Source organism: Lissotriton helveticus, chromosome 1_1 (genome assembly GCF_964261635.1).
Source record: "Lissotriton helveticus chromosome 1_1, aLisHel1.1, whole genome shotgun sequence".
Lineage (NCBI taxonomy): Eukaryota > Metazoa > Chordata > Amphibia > Caudata > Salamandridae > Lissotriton > Lissotriton helveticus.
The window spans coordinates 210,501,524-210,518,696 of record NC_136057.1 but is presented as its reverse complement, the minus strand read 5'-3'; the positions used below and the strand labels follow the sequence as shown (position 1 = coordinate 210,518,696).

The 17,173-nt window shown below is 45.2% G+C and overlaps 1 protein-coding gene across 2 annotated transcripts in view; it reads left to right on the top strand.

Annotated features, from left to right (window-relative positions):
* The window catches only part of AKR1A1 (aldo-keto reductase family 1 member A1), a 776,593-nt gene that overhangs the window by 697,661 nt on the left and 61,759 nt on the right, over positions 1-17,173 (top strand). For both annotated transcript variants that reach the window (XM_078664963.1, XM_078664890.1), the window contains exon 7: positions 3,338-3,410. In XM_078664963.1, the coding sequence (XP_078521089.1) occupies positions 3,338-3,410 (73 nt within the window). The remainder of the gene's footprint in view (positions 1-3,337; positions 3,411-17,173) is intronic.

Below are 17,173 nucleotides of genomic sequence, written 5' to 3'. Positions count from 1 at the left end.
AAAAATAAAATGTTGGACCAAGTTGTACAGTATGACAACATAATTTTCCAAATAAATAGTTTTAAATGCCATAGATTTAGGAGGCACTTGTGAAATATTTATGCTATTCATGGCTTGAAGACCATGCCTTACTCTCCCAGTAGTTTTTTGCACCCGGCAGAATTCCTTCATTGTCGTTCCAAATCCTTGCATAGCACTCCCCTCGTGCTCCTTCGAGACCTGGTTACCACCACAGACATCTTATGAACTTCTGAATTCTATAGGTTATTGTATTTTCTGGGCAAAGCACCCCCATCATTCAACTCTCCCAATCTAGCAATCATTTATTCTAATGCCTTCATTAACCCTCCATGTCTCTGTCTGAATTCTCATAGTCCACTGTCTCTCTCTGCCTCCTTCTTTCCAACACAAACATAGCTACATTTCAAGTGGCAGCTTTTTCTTCAAATTCTTTCTACTCGCAGGCTGAATCTCCCGAATTCCTTGCCTTGTAACACACATTCATCTGGTAAGAGGAAGAGCTGGACTGAAGCAACTGGTTCTTCTTTTTTCATCCTGCTGTTCAGATTCTACTTTGGTAATTCCACATTCTCAGATTCCCATTCTCCAAGACACGCTCAGATGTCTCCCTTCCCTACAAGGGGGTATTCTTATTTCTCGATGGAATATGGAAGCAATAAACAGTTTGCCCCAGGGAGTAACTATTCACCTAGAAAGTCCAGCTGTGACTGTAGCCATTTTGAGTGAAGCAGTGTGGCTCAATGGTTAGAGCGGCCCTTAGAAGTTTCCATTATTCTCCAGCCCTGGAAATACTGTCACTGAGGCTCCTGCAAATTCCGGGGGCCAGGGTATAATGGGATTTTATGTTTTGGGGAAATAACGTGAGGAAATTGTTGCTTCCATTTCAATTTCTGCCTGTTTTGTCCCGGTTTTTTAAACCAGCATTTTGGCTGCTTCCACCCACCAACATCTGCGCGTGAAAAACAAGAACTTATAATTCCGGTGAGCCTGGTCACTTTTTTTATTGGGCCCATCTGAAGTCACAGGACACTCACAATGGACGCCTGTGTAGTGAACTTACTTGTGCAGAGATCTCCCTATAAAAAATACTGGAGATGTGGACATTCCTCTCCTAGGTTTGTGAACTGCATTTTGTAGTAAGAAAGTACTACTACAGTGGTATTGCTTTATGTACTACAAAATATAGGGCCTGATTACGAGTTTGGTGGATGGGATACTCCATCACAAACGTGTCTGATATCCCACCTGCCGAATTACAAGTTCCCTAGGATATAATGGGATTGTAATTTGGCAGAGGGGATATCGATCACGTTTGAGACAAATTAACCCTGTCTGCCAAACTCGTAATCAGGCCCATAATCTGTGAAGCGGGCCTACAGTCAACATCGCTGCCTGCTGCTGCCATTAATCAAGCATGGCAGCAGGTGTTGCAGTACCGCCCCCTCTAAATGACACCCTTAATCTGGTATTGTTGACTTCTTCCAGATTTCCTGCATATTCTCGAAGTTGCAGTTTTACTCACTATTTGATCTGCCACTCGCTGTCCTGCTGGAGTTCTTCCTTTCACAGGGTCCGTTAGAGTAAAGCGATACAAAAGGGGATGATGGACGGAGGTTTTGAGCAAATCAAACACTCACCCCCAGTCAACTGATCTGGGTTTAACCCATCATCATTCTTTAGCTCACTCAGCCACCCCAGTTCAGACATGGCCATATGCAAATCAGTCTGACCCTGCGCCTCATGGGAACAGTACAGCCCGAACTGCCAAGCCGACTTCCCTGTACCAGAAACAAGCATCCTGGGACCAGTTTCGGATTCATAATCCTCATCAGCCAGGCTATCTTGAATCCAGTGGTAAAGTGATCAAGGGACTCACGTCTGAGCATAGCCTGCCAACTTAGGGCGAACAAAGCGATACACAAGGGGATGATGGACAGAGCGCTTGAGCAAATCAAACACTCACCCCCAGTCAACAGATCTGGGTTTAATCCATCACCATTCTTTAGCTCACTCTGCCACCCCAGTTCAGACATGGCCATATGCAAATCAGTCTGACCCTGTGCCTCATGGAAACAGTCCAGCCCGAACTGCCAAGCCATGTCTTCCCTGGACCGGAAACAAGCATCCTGGGACCGGTTTCGGATTCATAATCCTCATCAGCCAGGCTATCTTGAATCCAGTGGCCAAGTGAACAAGGGACTCACGTCTGAGCATACCCTGGCAACTTAGGACGAACAAAGCGAGTAAAGCTGGGCAGATTGAAGGGTCCCTGCTTTTATACTGAAAGGAACACAGTCGGAAACCAATCATACTTGACCTCTCTTGAGTGCCAGTGAACTGTTGTTGACACTGGTAATTACTCAAGACTGCATCCCAGTTCATTCTTTTTTATGCACACCATGCCTCCTTAGTTTGGACCCAGATATATGCAAATCAGTCATGACCCTTGTGGAGTGGTGTGGCTCACTGGTTAGAGGCGGCAGACCCGGAAGCAGAGAACGGCCCGGGACCAGGGTTCCATTCCCGCGTGGCAGGGTCGTGGACCAGGGTCAGCTGACTCGATAATTCTCTCCACGTGCCTACTCTAACCAGGGATCACACTCGGCAACTCTGGGCATTAAGCTTGCCTCATCTCTACAACGGCCCCCCACAGATGCCGGGGATGCCTGGTTTCACCTTGGAGATACCCAGAAGGGACCATCTCACAGGGGAAGCCAGGACGGGTTCCCCAGCGGTCTTCAGCGCCGGGACGCTTACGGGCAGCTGTGCGCTTTACAAGTCCCACACATTTACATTTACCCTGCTCCAACAGGAGCCGGCTAGCCCGAATTGCCAATGTGGGCATTCCCTGAACCAGAACACAATCAACCTAGGACTGGCTTTGCTCTAGTTAGAGCTCATCTGCCAGATAGGAACGGTGTCACCCTAGTTAGCTGTAGTTGAAGCAGGGGTTTGGGGGCGGGTTATTCCCTACAATAAATGTATTGCCACATGCAGAATTACTATTAACAATTTTTCACTCTACTGATCTATACACAAATTCAGTTCTGAATGTTGCTCTACATTTTAAAGGTTTCCTGGTAGGTTCAGCTCAGAATTTTGGAATGTTCCAGTAGGTCCTGAATGTACCCGTCAGTTTCAGAATATTCTAGCTACGTCCTGATTAGAGTGCCTGAGTTAGTTTCAGAATGTTCTAGACGGATCCAGAATATTCTGGTAATGTTCATATTCAGTGTGTTCAGTTCAGATATTCTAGCCTGGTGAAGAGTTTGTCAGTCAGATTTCGATTATTGTATTTTCTTCTCCTGTTGCCCAGATGGCAGGTGCAGCGTGGCGTGGTTTGCATCCCCAAGAGTGTGACTCCTTCTCGGATCAGCCAGAACCTCCAGGTAAGAGCCCGCAGTGTAGGCCGCGAGATGGCAAGAACCACGCATACGTAATTATGGAATGGTATGGACCAGGCATGCTGTTCAGAGACATGATCAGAGGCCAGCATACACTATTGGGGGTACATTCTAGAGGTGTGGTGAGACAGGGTTTAAGTGGGATGATAAAAATGGCGGAGTAGTCTCTCAAGGGGCGTGATGTATGTAATTGAGGGAGTGGCTTAAAAATCAGTGCTTCCCATAGTGTGCCGCTTAGTTGTTTTGCTGCCTCTTTCTGTTTTTGCATCCAGATACATAATACAACAACTAACATTACAGCTAAAACAAGCCAGGACTATTGGCTTTGGCTATGGTTGTTAGCTGCATAAGGTAAATGAGTATCAACAATGACTTTGTTTTAAATAATAATGAAAATACTTGAATTTTGAAATTATGAGACTGTGAATGTGAGGATGACTTAGAATCATCAAGTAGGCAAGACAGCAGGAGTGTAACGAAACTTGTCGGCCCCACCTGTAAGGTACATGGAGCGGGTCTTTCCGGACTCAACCAGGAGCTCTCAGGCCAGGGTACTGTTCTGAGGGGGCCCCTGGATCTCAGCTCCTCCCCCCCGCCCCCCACTGGTGGGTGGAGGGGTGCTGCGGGAGCCTATGCAACGCCATTGCAAGACAGATGATAATATTACCAAGGGAAGTTATTTACAACATGGCGACCTACGTCCCGCTGGTTCTGCCTCCATGGGCCCGATTCATAGAACTAATTTAAGACAAAATCCTAAACTTACTACCATTTTGGTATTCACAGAAGGCACTTACTCATTTTGGTATTCAAAGAAGGCACTTACTCATTCGGTATTCACAGAAGTTGGGAGTCCTAACTTTACTACTCCTAAACTGAGAAAAATCCTAACTTTAAGACTTCGGTATTCACAGAAGGCATTTAGGAGTCCTAAAGTTAGGACTCCCAACTTCTGTGAATACTGAAATGAGTAAGTGCCTTCTGTGAGTAAAAAAATGAGTAAGTGCCTTCTGTGAATACCAAAATGTAGTAAGTTTAGGATTCTGTTTTAAGTTAGTTCTGTGAATCGGGCCCCATGAACTCCCAACTTGGACTGGCTCAGCTGGAGTTGGAAACCACTGAGAAGGAACACAGAACACCGAGCTCTGTACAAAAGTAAACATGGTGCTTGACTGTGCACGAGCTAATGTACAACATAAAATAGGACTTGAAAGTAATAACACTACAGTGAAATAACCATAATTCTCCACAAGGAACGTTTAATCAAACTCTTGTAAAATGCTTACTTTTATTTAATGTGATCTTGAAAAAATTTCTAAAAGCTGCTAATACTGGGCAGCAGCCCTTGAGGCAGCCTTATAAGTCTTCAACAAGTAATGACTGTATAGTTGTCACATTTAGAGCCTAAGCCCCGCCTGACCCACTGCAGATTCCTGCCGCATGTCCCTTTAGATCATTATCAGACGATCATTTTATAATATTAGCTCCTTATCAATTCAATTTCGAAAGCTTTATTCGACAGAATGTCTTAAAAGCAAGACATACATCACATTACAAACATTATAAATAGTACATATCAAATACAATATTTTAAAAGTTATTAAATCTAGATTACTTTTGTTTACAGAATAAAAAGTTTTAAAGATCATTTAAATCAGTTAAAATAGTACATAAAATGGTGGCCGTTCTTTTATTTTTAAAACATCTTAAGGTTCATTAGCTAACTTCTAGAGGCTATAAAGTGCGAGTGCGTATGATCCAGGCCCACTTTAAAAATTTAGCTACAGCAACCGCTATACAGGGTGAGCAATCTGACTCTAGTATCCTTAGGGCCTCAATGTACCTCCGGGTGCCCAAGTTAGTACAAATTGGTTTTAGCCACTTACGACGAGGGATGACATAAAGGGGACATACAAACAATATATGAACTATAGTCTCAACCAAATCTTTACAATTGAGGCATTTGTCATCCCTGGTTAATGCCCATTTATAAGTGAAAGCTTTTACAGGGGGGGTCCCGATCCTGAATTGAAAGTACAATTTACGGTCAAGCGGACCCTCTATGATGTCCCAGTAAGCCTCGCAAAGTGGACGTGGTTTAAATTCAAGGAAACGGCCAATTAAATTGGTATTTACACTGTTTCTGTGAGAAGTTGTCCAGACCATTTTCCAATACTTTTTTTTTTAGATTTTTTTTTATGGGAACCTTAATGTGTCTGGATCTTCCCATAGCTGGCCAAATTCCAACTTTATTAGCAGTCCCCTTATCTCTTTGAGCCATTGAATAGTGTGGAAGCGATCTGCCCTAATAATGTCCTTTAACGCATGGGCATAGTGGACTAGTTCAGGAGTAGTTCAGATTAGTCTCCAATACAATAGTGGCCGTAACCGTGCTAGGTCCTCGATGTTTTTCCTACCAAGATCATATAAAAGCGGTACGGTAGGAGTACTTTGGGGAACACCAACTAAACAGCGTAGAAATGTATTCTCCGCCTTTATTAGTTGGTTCAAATGAGTAAATCCCCAAAGTTCTGAACCATACAAAGTGGCACTTATAACCTTCATATTATAGATCTCCAAGGTAGGTGTAATTGGCTTGGTAAAGGATGCTTTGTGTTTGAAGGATAGGGCACCCGCAAGCTGGTGGAATTTTAAAACACACACATAAACAAAGAGATTCTATCAAGAAATGGGGGTGCAAGTGTTATTGGTTTTTTTAAAGGTTTTTTAATGAAAGTTTTTTAATGAGAAGGGGGGAAATTTTTTATATATAAGGCTCTTCCTCAGATTGGTGAGATGAAGGCACTATGTGCTTTTAAAATACCCCTCACACACTGAGAACCCCTCAGTGTCATGCTTCATCATCGGGGTCTTCCCGTCCCTCTACGGGGCGGGGCGTGCTACGACCTGCGAACTACGCGGGAGCACTATTTCTGTGAAGACGGACTATGTGTTAGTGCATTGTGGATGGGAATTAGTGAGGTGTAGGGACCTTGTGATGTGAAATAAAAGATAAAAATTCCCTGGCTAGTGGAAAAAATAATTTTATTCGCTTCCATGGCTGGGAATGTTAAAAAGGGGGTGTGAGGCAGGGCTGTTAGAATTTTAAAACAGCCATGTCTATGTGACCTTTCCAACCCATATTACTCTGAAGAGAAATTCTTAGGTACGTGAATGCCTCTACCTGCTCTAATGGAGTTCCATTTAGATAGATTTTACCTTTGAAGGTTTTCCGATGATTCAGGGACATGAACTTGGTTTTTGAGGTGTTTATCTCAAGTCCACGCAGTTGGCAAAATTCTCCAAAAGCCTTCACAGCCTTCTGGAGCCCGCTTGGGGTCCGGGAAACAATCAACGTATCGTCCGCGAACATGAGGACAGGTACGCGGGCCCCGGCTAAAACGGGAGCGTCGGTGGGGGAACGGCTAAGATGATCCACAATGCCGTTGATGTATAATGAGAACAGCGTGGGGGCCAAAACACACCCCTGCTGAACACCACGCTTGACAAGAAATTAATCGGTCACCTCACCCTGTGCCCCCCATCTAATTCTAGCGTAATTGTTCTTATGTAGGCGGACGAGAAGGGTCAATAGTTCCGGGGACATCGCTGCTTCAGCGAGAACCCTCCAGAGTTTGGAGCGGGGGACTGAATCAAAAGCCGATTTCAGGTCTACAAAGAACGCTTAAAGTGACCCATTAGTTAAAGCAACATTCCTCCAATAAAGTGCTATGAAATAAAAGACCTGATCAATTGAGCTGGTACATGGTCGAAAACAGGCTTGATATGGGGACAAGATGTTCTTCTATCCATGTTTGCAATTTATTTTGCACTAGACGACCTATACGTTTTTGGGCTGAGTCTATAAGACTAATAGGTCTATAATTACTAGGTAGAGATTTGTCACCCTTTTTAAAAACCGGAATTCTTTAAGCGCCTTTCCATGAAGATGGAATTATAGCACCCCTGGCCACTGAGTTTGCTAAAAACACAAAGTACTGGCACCAAGATGATCTATCACTTAAAAACACGTCAGCCGGGATACCGTCTATACCTGGAGCTCTTCCCCCAGTCACACAGTCTAGCGTTATGCTAACATCTTTGATTGTGAAAAGCTGGCTTTGGTAGAAAATAGTGGGGGGTAGCGGACACTCTTCCTTGGCTGGGTTACAATCATATTGTGGTCTGATAAAATCTACCCATTGTTGTTTGGCAACATTATTTTGGGGGGGTTCAGCTACACCTCCTCTATCCCACTTAATGATGGCCCAAAATTGTTTGGGATCCTTTGCTTCACCGGCCGATTTCAGATCACACCACCGATCCTCATCCCACTGCTTTTTTGCGACTTTCTGTACTTGCCTATATGTCTCCCTTGCCTCTCTCACTCTAAGTGGATTCCTAGATCTTATTTCTGTGCTCAGGTTTTGGCGGGCTAATTTACAAGCATTATTATACCACCTAACCATGGGTTGCTTTTTATTTCCCTTGTCCGGTTTTATGGTCTTCCTAAAGAGGGATTGGAGTTTTGTAAAGAAGTGAATATGTGCCTCAAGCATTATTTGGGGAACATCTGGCTTGCTGATGTGTGAGTTAAGATTAACCACTTCATTAACAACCATATTTTTGAGGACCTCCAATTTCTCGGGGTTCTCAATGAATTTGCCCCATTTAATGTGACGCATGTTATTAGAGGCCACAATATCTAAAGTATCTATCCCTCGCCTAGGGGTCAGTTCTCTGATCCCCTTGTAAGCTTGAAGTATCATACAAAGTGGATTATGATCACTTTCCACCCTAGGTTTAACAGTCATGTCTATCAGACAGTGCCATCCTCTTATGTCCACCAAAAAGTAATCTCTACGGCTGGTATGCCTACCATTATCAAAGGTATTCTCTCCCTGGCGATCAGACGGAGTTCTCCCATTTGCTGCTCTAAGCCCTCTCGCTAGGCATAAAGCCTTGAGCTGTATGGCTACGGCTGACCAGCTCCTTACAGCCGGAAATTCAAGCTGAGGGACTCCCCATTTACTGTCCTCATCCGCAGCAAGAATCTGGTCCTCTTGGCAAAGTGGTTCAAAGGTTGTATTAAAATCACCACCTACAATAATAAAAAACTTTATTGGAAGGGCCTCAAGGTGGGAATCAAGAGCAGAAATTACCCCGGATGTTTGTCCCCCTACTGTACCCCTTGCATAGATGTTGAAAATAGCCACCCCATGGCCACTTGGCCAAGTAATTTGGACCAATAAGATATCATTCGATGGAGAACTGATTTGCTGCACCTTACAACGTAAGGATTGGCGGACCCATATTATCAAACCCCCTGTTGGTCGACCTTTGGATTTTTTGGTGGCGGAGACTTGAAAGTTAAGGAACCCCAGGCGGAAAACTGGAACCATCGACCATGATTCCTGAAAAAGGATGATGTCATGCTGGTTGATGAACCTACACCATTCAGGAGATATAATTTTGTTACCAATTCCAGCGAGGTTCCATGAAAGAAAGGACAGCCCTGCCATACCTTGTGAAATACAGGGTATATCCTGTGAGATCTCAGCTCCTAGGGTCTCACCCTCGATCACTGGTTGATATTCTATACTAGTAATCATGTGACGGTAGGTCTCTAGTAAGGACCCATCTATTTCAAGGTGATCGCACTCCCCAATAGTATTTAAACAAGTTACTTGCCGAAAGTCCCTGGGCTGTGAGGGCAGCCCTTTGGCATGGGATGTTTCCAATGGATTTATCTGTGGTTCAGGATCATTGTTAATTAGTGCCTTGCCCTGATCCTTTGGATCGTACATTCTACTATTCTCTACTGCTTCCACAGACACTTTACTTTCTACACCCTGAAGTCAATCACATTCGTCCATATCGGTCAGAGCCCCAAACCGATTCCTCAGGCAGATACCACCCTCCCTGATTTGGGCAACCCTCCCAAATGTTCTTAATACAGGAAACCGTTTCGGCCATGATCTACTAGAGCTCGCTGCACTCCATCTCCGGTTATAGAAAAATTCGAGCGTTAGTGGGATCATGGCAGAATCCATTTGTTGTGGGGGGAATAAATTTGCTAATACATTAGGCAGTACCTCAGGACTTGAGAAGTTCATGGCTATGCAGTCTCCCTTGAATTTTTTCTGATGGTCCCCAAACCAGGATACCCTTCTAGCCATAATAATTTCCCCTGCTAGCTGCTGTTTACCCCAAGCAGATAACCTCATATTTTTGGTCAACCAGTACAGGACTTTATCAATCAAAGAGATTGTTGTTTCCACCTGCCCAGGGGCCAAGGGGGGGGGGGGGGCGTTTGCCAGGACTAGGACTAAGGGTGAAGCTTCCGCAACAAATTGAAATGGCTCTCGCTCTTGCCGTGGTTCTGAAGATGTTGCTAAAAGATTAATTGGATTGGTAGCTTCAATAGAAGACCCTTTCTCCTGGTTTGTTAGTCCACAAGTATTTTTGGTGGCAGTCTTCACGAGTCCCAGGTCTCTCGGATTTGGCTCCTCTGTAATAGATAAGCCGTGGGCTAGGGGAGATTGGTACACCTGCCCCTGTATAGAGATAGACTGACCATTTGGGACCTGATGTGATATTAGTCCTATTGTAGGAGTGTTTGGTGTTGGTGATGACCCACTGTTTTGTTCAAGAGCATTCATCCTAGCTTCCACTAAGGATAATCTAGACATGATTGGAGCCAGAGCTAGATCTAGTTTCCCTTTAAGGATCGTCCAGACATTATTGGATAACTCCTCTAATAATGGTTGACTAACCGGGGGAGGGTGTTTAAATAATTTTGGCTTTACTTTTGGCAGCCTGGCCACCATCTGTTTTCCCTTCCCAGGTGCTTGCAACCCACCAGCCCTTGTACAACGTCTCGCTATAGGTGAAGGAGAGGGGGAAGACAAATGTGAATCATCCTCCGTGTGGCCTAGGGGGGTGGCAATTTGTGACTGGACATGACTACTCTTTGTCGTGGAAGTGGCATCATCGAAATCTAAATAGTCACGAGGAAGACCAGGGGATTGGAACGGTGTAGATGGAATATCATGTGTCATAACAGTGGTGCGAGCAGGATCCAATGACAGCCGTCTTTCAGTTCTTTCAATTTCCTCGTTTATCAGGCTAGACACTTTAACCAAATATGAATCCATAGTCGCTCCAACCCCTCCTACTGATTTGTTCATATCAGTTCTCCTTTTCCCCATAATAATTCAGCGGGGTAGTTACAGTACCTTTACATAAGAGCGGATGTTGGAGGGGGGCCCAACCCAGCCTCCTCTGGCCCGGACGGCCTCAGATGGCCCGCCCTTTGCCCGGGCTTTGCCCGGGCCAGTTCCGCGCAGCGTGTTCCGTTCCGTTCCGGTGGGCGGGCCTTGGGCACAGGTGTGATCAGGCACGGACTCCTGGGAGATGGAGTTCTGTGCAAGCGTTCTCCTCAAGCCCCCACAGCCGGTGATGACCAAAGCGGCAATCAGCGGACGCAAGGTTGAAGCTCCCTCTGCACTTTACAATCAGCTCCGGTGATCCTAAGAACGAAGCGGGACCCCCTTATCGCTGCAGCAGGCAGAAACAAGCATTTGCAATGCAATAGATCTCGCAATTGCGGTAGTTAGTTTTTTGGCGTTGTAAATACGTGTTTTGGTTTCAAGTGCAATGGCCTTTGGGACCTTATAAGTGTTTAGCAATACAGTATAGTATCCTAGTTGCTGCGCCGCCAGGGATTGAATAGCTGTACAATTACTATATAGTGGGTCATGCAGTCTGTTTCAGGAATACATGCTTGACCCGACTACATCTTTAGATGACTTTACAATGTCAAATAGTGCCCATTGTCAACAGCTGTTATTTTAATATAAGCACAGGATTTGCGTTATCGTTCTTTAATGCACATATATACTCTAAATGAAAAAAATACATAAGCAACAACTGAAGTTTGTGGTAAGACAAAAAACAGTACTCGCAGAAGCCACAGACAAATTTACTTTAAATAGCTAAATTCTTTCTTTCTTTCTTTCTTTCAGGGAGATAAAAAATTGAAGAAGCAATTGTGTAGAGCTCATGTTCCAATGGATTACTTTTAACTGGGCAGAACCCAAAGAGAATTGATTAGTGGTGAATTAGTATAGGGAGATATTAAATTGATTTGAGTGGTGGACTTGTGAGTTTGTTATTTTGATTGAAAAAGGATAATGGAGTGAAGGGTTTTATTTATATTTCAATTGGTATCTGTGATGAGGTGTTGAAGCGATTTTCGGCAGGTAGCATACTACTCCAGAACCCAAACAGTATTAGCAGGGGATTAGTATAGAGGAAATATTTTTAGTGGCGGACATGTTAGTGTATTAGCTATATTGAAAAAGATAGTTGAGGGATAAAAGAGGGAAAGGTCTAGAAAGTTTTTTTGGGGGGAGTTCATAGAAGTAGGAGGAGGTTTGAGAGGATTGAAGGGGAGGTTAAGGAACTGCTAAATGTCAACAGAGACACGACTGCTGATATGGCTAAGCACAGCGTCAACCTATACAATGTGGAGCACTACGCAGAACCTAAAGGATATTACGATCTTCCCTTATAGGCTGCACAACAATTGCAAAGTGCTTACCCCTTTGCATGCGTCTGACGTCGCGGTGAGCGTGTGCGTCTGACGGCCGGGAGCCGTCCAATCTGCGCACGCGTGGAATTTTCCCGCACCGCAGGGAAATTCCGGCTGCAGCCAAAGAGTTAAGAAAGGAATTTTATGTATGTTTCCAAACAGAATACAAAACTACATAATCACAACTGTTGTTCAACAACAGCACCGGCAAAGCCATTAGCGCTCCCTTTGGGACCTATTGGATCTATGGTTTTAGCCAATCAGCATAGCATCAGGAATGCTGTGTTCTATTTATTTATTTGGACATTTTTAAAGCGCCTGGTGACGCCAGAAGGCGTGTCCCCGCGCTATGGTAAGTGAGCAGTTGCCATCCCCCCCTACCCAGGTGCTATCTGCTAAAAAGGTGAGTTTTTAATTTTTTCCTGAACAGGGCCTCAGATGGCTCAAGACGGAGGTCTAGGGGCAGGGCATTCCAGCACTTGGGCGCAAGGTACCTGAAGGACCTCCCTCCCATCCGTGCCTTCCTAACTCTGGGCACCACAAGTAGTCCCGTCCGAGAGGACCGTAGATCACGGGTGGGCTCATAGTGAGACACCAGACTCTGAAGTGGCCCAGGGGCTTTGCCACTCAAAATGCGATGGCACGTGGAGAGGGCCTTAAACTCAACTCTCTTCTCCATTGGAAGCCAGTGGAGAACTTGGAGAGCGGGCCTAGAGGGAGACCTTCTCGGGAGTCTTAGCACGAGCCTGGCTGCAGCATTTTGGAGCACCTGAAGGCGCCCCATGACCTTGCCTGAAGCCCCCAGATAGAGCAGGTTACCATAGTCCAGGCGCGAGGTGACCAGGGCGTGCACCAGCGTCCTACGAGCCGAGAGGGGGAGCAGATCTAAAACCTTCCTCAGAGTTCTCAAGACACCGAAACACACCCCCGTCACCCGGCCAACCTGCGGGCCAAAGGCAAGGTCATTATCAAGCCACATGCCAAGATTCTTGGCCTCCAGGCTGGGTGTGGGGGCCTCACCCAGGCAGGATGGCCACCACGCAGGCGACCACGCAGAAGGCCCGCCCCCCACCACGATCACCTCGGTCTTGCTGCCGTTTAGTTTTAAACAGTGTGCGGACATCCAGGCTGCAAGATCTTGCATGCAGTTCCTGAAGATGTCCGCCGCAAGGCCAGGGGAGCGAGATAGGGAGACGACCAACTGCGTGTCGTCGGCGTAGGACACAAGGTGTATACCGTGGTCTTCCGCGATGGTTGCTAACGGGGAGACATAGATATTGAATAAAGTCGGGCTCAGGGACGAACCCTGTGGTACGCCCTGGCCCAACTCGATCTCCCTCGAATAGCACTCACCCATCCGGACTTGGAAGCACCTATCAGACAGGAAGGACTTAATCCAACCAAGTGCAGCACCTGTGACCCCTCCTTCACTCAGACACTGTAGCAAGATGGTATGTGCTACAGTGTCGAATGCTGCACTCAGGTCGAGTAGGATCAGGGCCATAGTCTGGCCCTCATCCACGCCCTGGCGGAGTGCCTCCACTGCCGCCAAAAGTGCAGATTCCGTTGAGTGGCGGGGACGGAAGCCAAATTGTGAATCGTGGAGTAGCGATGCCTCCTCCACGAACTGCATCAGTTGCATATTGGCAACTTTCTCCGCTATTTTGGCCATGTAAGGCAGAAGAGAAATGGGGCGGAGATTGTCGAATTTCTCAAAATTCACATTGGCCTTTTTTTGCAGGGGGAGGATGGTTAGATAATACAAAAAAAAGTTTTCATCGGACGTCCGCGTCATTTTGATGAGTGCTTACTGTGTGCGAGGAAGATCAAAGTCTTCTGCCTTGCTTGTTACTGGAAGTAACAAAATGTCGGGCATCACACACCAACTCACTGTGGCAATGTGACAGATCCCCCAAATGAAGGAAAGCCAACGTAAAAGAGCATGGTTGGCCCCTTTCATCATAACTGAAGCCAGCTTTTGCCACAGAGTAACACTGCTGAAATAGCTGGCTACAGTGGTATTGACAACCGATTCTGCATAGACGTTTCACCAAAACAGGTATAGTCGTCTACCTCTACTGTATTGTCTATATTGCCCATTTTGACAGACTATAGTTGACTAACATACCAACAGACACTAATCAGACGGGCGACTCTTGATGTTTGTATCTAAAAATGGCTTTGTTTTTGGTGTCTCATCTGAAATTGCTTCTGCTTCAATAAAAGTTAATAGGGAAGAGACATTTCCGTTTTTTTTGTTCACCAAAATCTCTCACTTCCCTGTTCCGAAATCACCTCAAAAGTGGTAATAGACAAAAGTGTCAAGTCTCATATACCCCAAGAGTCCATAGCACACCGTACAAAACATACGGTCAGTAAAATTTTCTGCTGAAATAGGACAAACCAAAGAGCGAAGCCCTGCATCATTCAAGTTAAATCACATTAAAAAGGTAGACCACGAAAGCCGACACCATCTAAGTTTACACCATATAACACAAAGGACCTAGGGGCATATTATCAAGAACGGCGTTAAAATTATTGCCGCTTTGGCAGCAGGAAACTGCCACTAAAGCGGCGATAAGGGTCTTGATAATATGCCCTTGTGAATTCCCATAGAAGCCCAGGTTCACACCAGAACCTGGGCTCTATGGGAATTCACAAGGGCATATTATCAAGCTCCTTATCGCCGCTTTAGCAGCAGTTTCCTGCAACTAAAGCGGCGATAAGGTTATCGCCGTTTCTTGATACTATGCCCCCTTGTCTCCTCTCACACTACCCAGCGTGGTTGGATTCTATTCAACCTTCCAAGAAAACTTTTGTTCAAAACTTGAAAACTGCAAATGCAGACACTACACAAGCGGGCTTGTCCACAACGTGAACGCTGGTGCAGAGACCAAAGGGAGGGAAGAAAAGACATGGGGCCCGATTCACAGAATGAATTTAAGGCTCAATCCTAAACTTACTACTATTTTAGTATTCACAGAATGCACTCACTACTTTTGGCATTCACAGAATGCACTTACTACTTTTGGTTTTCACAGAAGTTAGGATTCTGTCTTAAGTCTGTCTTAAGACAAACTTAAGACAGACTTAAGACAGACTTAAGTTAGGATTTTGTCTTAAGTTTGTCTTAAGTCTGTCTTAAGTTTGTCTTAAGTTTGTCTTAAGTCTGTCTTAAGACAAACTTAAGACAAAATCCTAACTTTCTGTGAATACCAAAAGTAGTAAGTTCATTCTAAAGTAGTAAGTGCATTCTGTGAATACCAAAATAGTAGTAAGTTTAGGATTGAGTCTTAAGTTTAATCTGTGAATCAGGCCCTTGGTGAGGAATCTGTGACACAGAGACATTTTAAGGTATGGGCAAAGTGGACCCTAGCCCAGGGCCCCAGCCTTTCAGTGGGGCCTGAATTGAGCCAGCTGTGTTCTGCAGCATCGTGGCTTGATGGCCTTGAATAATAATTAAACATTTTAAATACCATTTTCCTTTCATGTATTTTTAATATGGGCGATGTGTGGGCCCGATTCACAGAATGAATTTAAGACTCAATCCTAAACTTAAGTCTGTCTTAAGTCTGTCTTAAGTTTGTCTTAAGATAAACTTAAGACAAAATCCTAACTTCTGTGAATACCAAAAGTAGTAAGTTCATTCTGTGAATGCCAAAAGTAGTAAGTGCATTCTGTGAATACCAAAATAGTAGTAAGTTTAGGACTGAGTCTTAAGTTCATTCTGTGAATCGGGCCCTGTGTGTCTATTACAGACATTTTGCAGAGAAGTGTTGTGTTTATGTTTCATGGAGCAGCCCTAAAAAAGTTTATTTTAGATCAAAACAGGAGCTTGCATATAAGAAATTGGAGGGTGTCACAGGAATTATTTGCAGTAATATCAGTGAGCGGCTGCTGCGGTGCAATATTGAAAACACACATCACTATCCCGAAATATTAGGTGTAAACACAGTCCTGGCCAAAGAGGCCATCGAAGAGCTGAAACTGAATCAAATTCAAAGCTGTTTCGAACAGGGGCCCATAAATTACGTTTGGCCCAGTGCCCCCAAAATCCTTAAGATGCACCTGCCGTGACTACAGAGACAAGGGCTGTCAGCTTAAGAGCCCCAGACCCAAAGTGAATAACTCATCCAGGCCACAGGAGGGGTCCGTAGAGGACCCCTGCTCTCGAGGAAGAATGACCAGCACACACCGATCGATGCCAAACCCGCACATTGTGAAGGAATTTGTAGCCTCAGGCTACAGGGGCGGGAGAACCCCAGACATGGGAACAGACTTTGACTGAAATACCGCAGCAACTGGGTGTTAAAGAAAGGAAAGCTGTAAAATCTGTGCCAGCTAATTGGGCATGTTGCCAGCCCCCTGATGGCAATGTAAACATTTGTGCGGGTACCGGCTAACTTGCATTTAGCAAAGTGGCTCGAGAAGAGGGGGGACACTAATTACGTTTTATTAATCGGTACTTGAGCGGTGCTCCATGCAAGCTCCAGCAAGTGACGTATGGCGAGTTCTCCCGAATTAGAAAACTGCAAAGAAGAGTGAAGAGGCCATCAACAAATTGTGCGTGTGGGCGGGCTAAAGGCCCATTTGAGTGTTTTTGTACACACAATAGATCGTCGCCATAACGACAGCGCATGCGAGCTGCCTGCAGGCTCGACCTAAAAAGGAGTCTCTTCGAGGTTACATCAAAGGCCGGTAATGGGTGGTACTGTTGCCCAGAGTGATAGCAAAAATGGAAAGCTGGATAGGGACCCATTTCAGCACCTGCTTGTTAGAACTGCTGGTGCTGAGCACCCACAATACTCAGCCCACTTAAAGCCCTGTGGTCAGAGATCAGCATATGTTATGGGTGTAAGGTAAGAGCTGTGGGGTTATCATGAAAAGTAATACACCTGCATGCATTATTGTGTGTAACGTAAGAGCCGAGGGTAAATTACTAGCCCAGCTGTCAGAGATCTCCATACATTATAGGGTGTAATGTACGAGTCAGGGCTACATTACTAGCGCTGAGGTCAGACATATGCATACATTATGGGCTGTAACGTAAGAGTCGGGGGTAAATTACTAGCGCTGGGATCAGACATCTGCATACATTATTGGATGTTACGTAAGAGGCGAGGGTACTTTACTAGGCCTGCAGTCAGACATC